Raw genomic sequence first — 4013 nt, 5'->3', positions numbered from 1 at the left:
AAACAATACAATAATTTATTAGAGTCTCACCTCTTTAAAACATTTGATATAAAACACAATATGATATTAACAGATCAATGTATAAAAGAGCCACTCTAAAAAGAGTAATGAGAGACTGTAAAACACACATTGAAATACATTTATATTACATCTATAACATATATCAATATATCTTAGCATAAAACACCATACTATTAAAACAATGATACAAAAAAACAAAACAACATTATAAACACGTATTACAAGTATAAAATACACTTTCTCTTAAAAAGTACTTCATGGCAGATTTTGGCTGTAAAATAACAAACTCTGTCATCATGAAACATAAATAAAAATTTTTCCTCATTACTCAAATTACTAAAATTACTTTCTATATTACATACACTGTTAAAAAATATCGTTCGCAAATCTGCATATTCTCGGCATTAACATTCGTAAATTCTAACTGTTAAAGAGAACCATTATTATGGGTCATGTTACATTGATAATTGTTCTCTTAAATCAAATATAACATATACAGTAAACAATACCACAATCTTCATACATATCGTATGCGGCAATGAGTAGCATGAAACAATAATCATAGAAAACTTAAGACTAAGCAACACGAACCCCACGAAAAACTGCGGGTGATCTCAGGTGCAATGCAAGGGTAAGCAGATCCTGCTCCACATGTGGCACCCGTCGTGTTGCTCATGTTATTACAAACCCGGTAAATAGTCTGATACGGTAGGTCACATTCCTGAACAGGAACAGGATTGTAGTTACGACATAAGGTATATATATATATGATACCATCTGTGAAACGGATATTCCATAAAGGTCAACCGACTCATGATATCGTCCGTTTACCCTCCCCTATACATATAGCCAATGTAGAATACACAAACACACAGTATACACATAGTAAAACTCTGTTTTTAAGAAGTCCGATGTCAGAATAAGTAACAAAAGAAAATAAACAAAATGACAATGATACATGATTAACAAAGGACTACTAGCAGTTACTGACATGCCAGCTCCAGATCTTATTTAAACTGATTGAAAGATTTTGTTTTCATCATATGAAAATCAAGCACAATCCCTCTCGTTAGCGGTTTAGAATCATACCATTTGAAAATATATGAGAGGACATAACCCGTATCATGCCAACAACTGGTGTTAGAAGAAATGTCTTTATTTCCCATGCAAAGACCCAATGAGTGAACCAATAATAATACCAAAATATGCTCGCACTACAGTACCGTAACTGTTTTGCTTCTAAATAAACCTGTTTATAGGTTTAACTAGCTTTTGAGGTGAATGTTGAAATTTTGTGCTTTGTAAAGAATATTATCATGAAAGATTGGATGTGAAATACCTGAACTTGTAAGATGTATGCATGTAGATTTATATTTACGAATGTTGTCCTTGTACCGATGATACAATTTAGTAAATGCTTTGAATAGTTTGTGGTATAGAAAACCTTGGTGTAATAATTTTTCAGTAATACAGAAATATTTCTTTCATTGAAATCAAATACGTTGTTATATAAGCTTTTTTATTTTGGAAAATCTGTACGACATGTTATTATATAATTGTTGACAGAAAGATTAATTTTAGCTCGAATGAATGCCAATCACATATAAGAAAAATGATCTAAAATCGGTGTCACAATGCTTAATGAATTAAACCTAACACACTTAACGTTTTAGATAATCTATACTACTTTATAAACTGCAGCATATTAGTTGCTTTCATTGCCTACTAATAGTTCTCGTCTTTCTCTATTCAAATAAATTGCCTTTGGTTTAACTAGATTATCTTTTTGCTGCAGCAAAACCTTGCTATCTTTTCCGTCGCGTTTTATTAGTATAATATTGTTTGATGTTTCACCTGATACAAGCAAGTCAAGGTTGCTATCTACAGTTAAACCAGAAGGTTTAACAATATATATATCTTTATAAACCCAAATTTCTTGACCTACGGTATTCATGCAATGAATAGTGTTCTTATTTCTGTTAGTATAGTATATCCTGTCTTTAAAGACGACAATGTTCCGACCGTTTTCAGTATCTATTGACAGGGTTTCTAAGGTTTTGCCTGATATGTCCAGCACGACTATTCCAACTATTTCAACCATTACATACAATTTACCGTCCCAATAAGATGTTCCGAAACAATCATGTGTTATGTTACCTTTCTTCGCAAATATATAAGTTGAAATCTTCTTTTCGACAACACCTGTATTAAGATTTAGAAGATCCAACGTATGACCAAAAACTCCATGTGTAATAGCAATATGATCTGGGAAAATCATTGTTGAATCATATGGATTTTTATCAATTTAAATATCTTTGGCATGGCTACCAGATTCATTGTATTTGACAACTTTGTTATGAACCCATTTATCGGCAATAACTATATCTCCACTTGGTAACATTAGACAACCGGTCACGATCATCTTCAAGCTAACCTTTTCCAACTTAAACTTGTGTTTCAATCGAAGTTCTTGTACGGAATTTACGAGTGGCAATGAAACTTGCATTTTGGCTTGATTTAATTTTGTTTCCTTGAACTGCATATTGGCATTGTCTTCTTTGATTGATATGATGCCTAGATGACTAACATTGTCTAACAATGATGAAATGTTAGCATCAAGTTCAAGTTTTATTTCATATGATTTTCCAGCGTCAAACATGGATTTCATGGAATTAATTTCTTTTTCGACCACTTTGCTCATTTCACGCGTTCCTAGAAATATTTGCTCGTCTGACGCAATTCGTTTCAGGCTTTCGGTATCATTTTTTAACTTTGCTAACTTGTCGTATGATGAGATTATTTTCTTTATTGTATTTGCGTATGCAGTTTTACAATATTCAGACTTTGTTGAAAAATCTTTGGTCAATTTCTGCTCCATATCATCTAAATGTTTATTTAATTTTTCTCGCATTTCCTTTATGTATTTCTTAATATTTTCCTCTTGTTTATCGAATGCCTCAGCAGATGACTTGATATCCACGATCATATTGATTTTACTATTTTGTAGCACCACATTTATCGTATCTTCTAAGTCCGTAAGTGCAGTAGATTCTTTTATATTTACAACAGCTTCGATCAGTGGAAAGACTTGAGAACAAGATTTATGCTGATCAACGCAGGCGATACATATAGCGTTGTCGTGTGTAGGACAGTACAAATCGTAATTTTTCCCATGTTGCTCGCATACTTGGCTTACCACCACATCCTTTATGTGTTGATAATCATTAATGGAAATGATTTTGTGGGTTCTGGTATTTTTTGTAGATCTATGAAGTTTTTCACAGTCTTCACAAAGTCCTTCTTCACAATTTGTACACCATTGCCTTGCATCCTTGATAGTATCCCTATACTGGCATATACCACATAAAATCGCTGAAGTCATGATAAATTTCTGTAGACAAAAAATATACATGATAGGCCATATCGAGATAGAAATACATATTTATAGTCACCTTATAACTAGGGCAAACACAAATTATTTTTTCACCAAGCAATACAAACGAAGTGTTCCTTTGTCATATCATATGTTAGGTCAACTTTGCCCGAAAGGGTTCATTTCTTATTTTCTATATAACATGTATAACTTCTAGCCTAATACACTAGATCCAAAAAAGTTAACCATCCTGCATCCTGCATCACAACATACAAAACGTAGCGTTTACCACTACTAGCAATGATTATGTAATGAAAACCATTAAATGAAACCACTCAGCCAAGGCTAGCATATCTCATAATAATTCTATTATAATAATGATTACATTTTGATTATGATATGTAGGTTCTAGTATTCTGTATCAGCATGATTTCTGCTCCATATCATCTAAATGTTTATTTAATTTTTCCCGCATTTCCTTTATGTATTTCTTAATATTTTCCTCTTGTTTATCGAATGCCTCAGCAGATGACTTGATATCCACGATCATATTGATTTTACTATTTTGTAGCACCACATTTATCGTATCTTCTAAGTCCGTAAGTGCAGTAGATTCTTT

General features: G+C 32.3%; 1 protein-coding gene across 1 annotated transcript; it reads right to left on the bottom strand.

Annotated features, from left to right (window-relative positions):
- Positions 1-244: 244 nt before the first annotated feature.
- Positions 245-3407, bottom strand: LOC127706321 (zinc-binding protein A33-like). The gene has a single exon (XM_052210847.1). It carries the CDS (start codon positions 3401-3403, stop codon positions 2327-2329), a length of 1077 nt encoding a protein of 358 aa, XP_052066807.1. The 5' UTR covers positions 3404-3407; the 3' UTR covers positions 245-2326.
- Positions 3408-4013: the final 606 nt, after the last annotated feature.

Source organism: Mytilus californianus, unplaced genomic scaffold (genome assembly GCF_021869535.1).
Source record: "Mytilus californianus isolate M0D057914Y unplaced genomic scaffold, xbMytCali1.0.p SCAF_6, whole genome shotgun sequence".
NCBI lineage: Eukaryota > Metazoa > Mollusca > Bivalvia > Mytilida > Mytilidae > Mytilus > Mytilus californianus.
Note: the sequence above shows the minus strand (reverse complement) of the source record. Positions and strands in the feature narration are given on the sequence as shown.

Coding starts and splice junctions, on each gene's coding strand:
- LOC127706321 (XM_052210847.1), bottom strand. CDS start 3,403: ATGACTTCAGCGATTTTATGTGGTATATGCCAGTATAGGGATACTATC.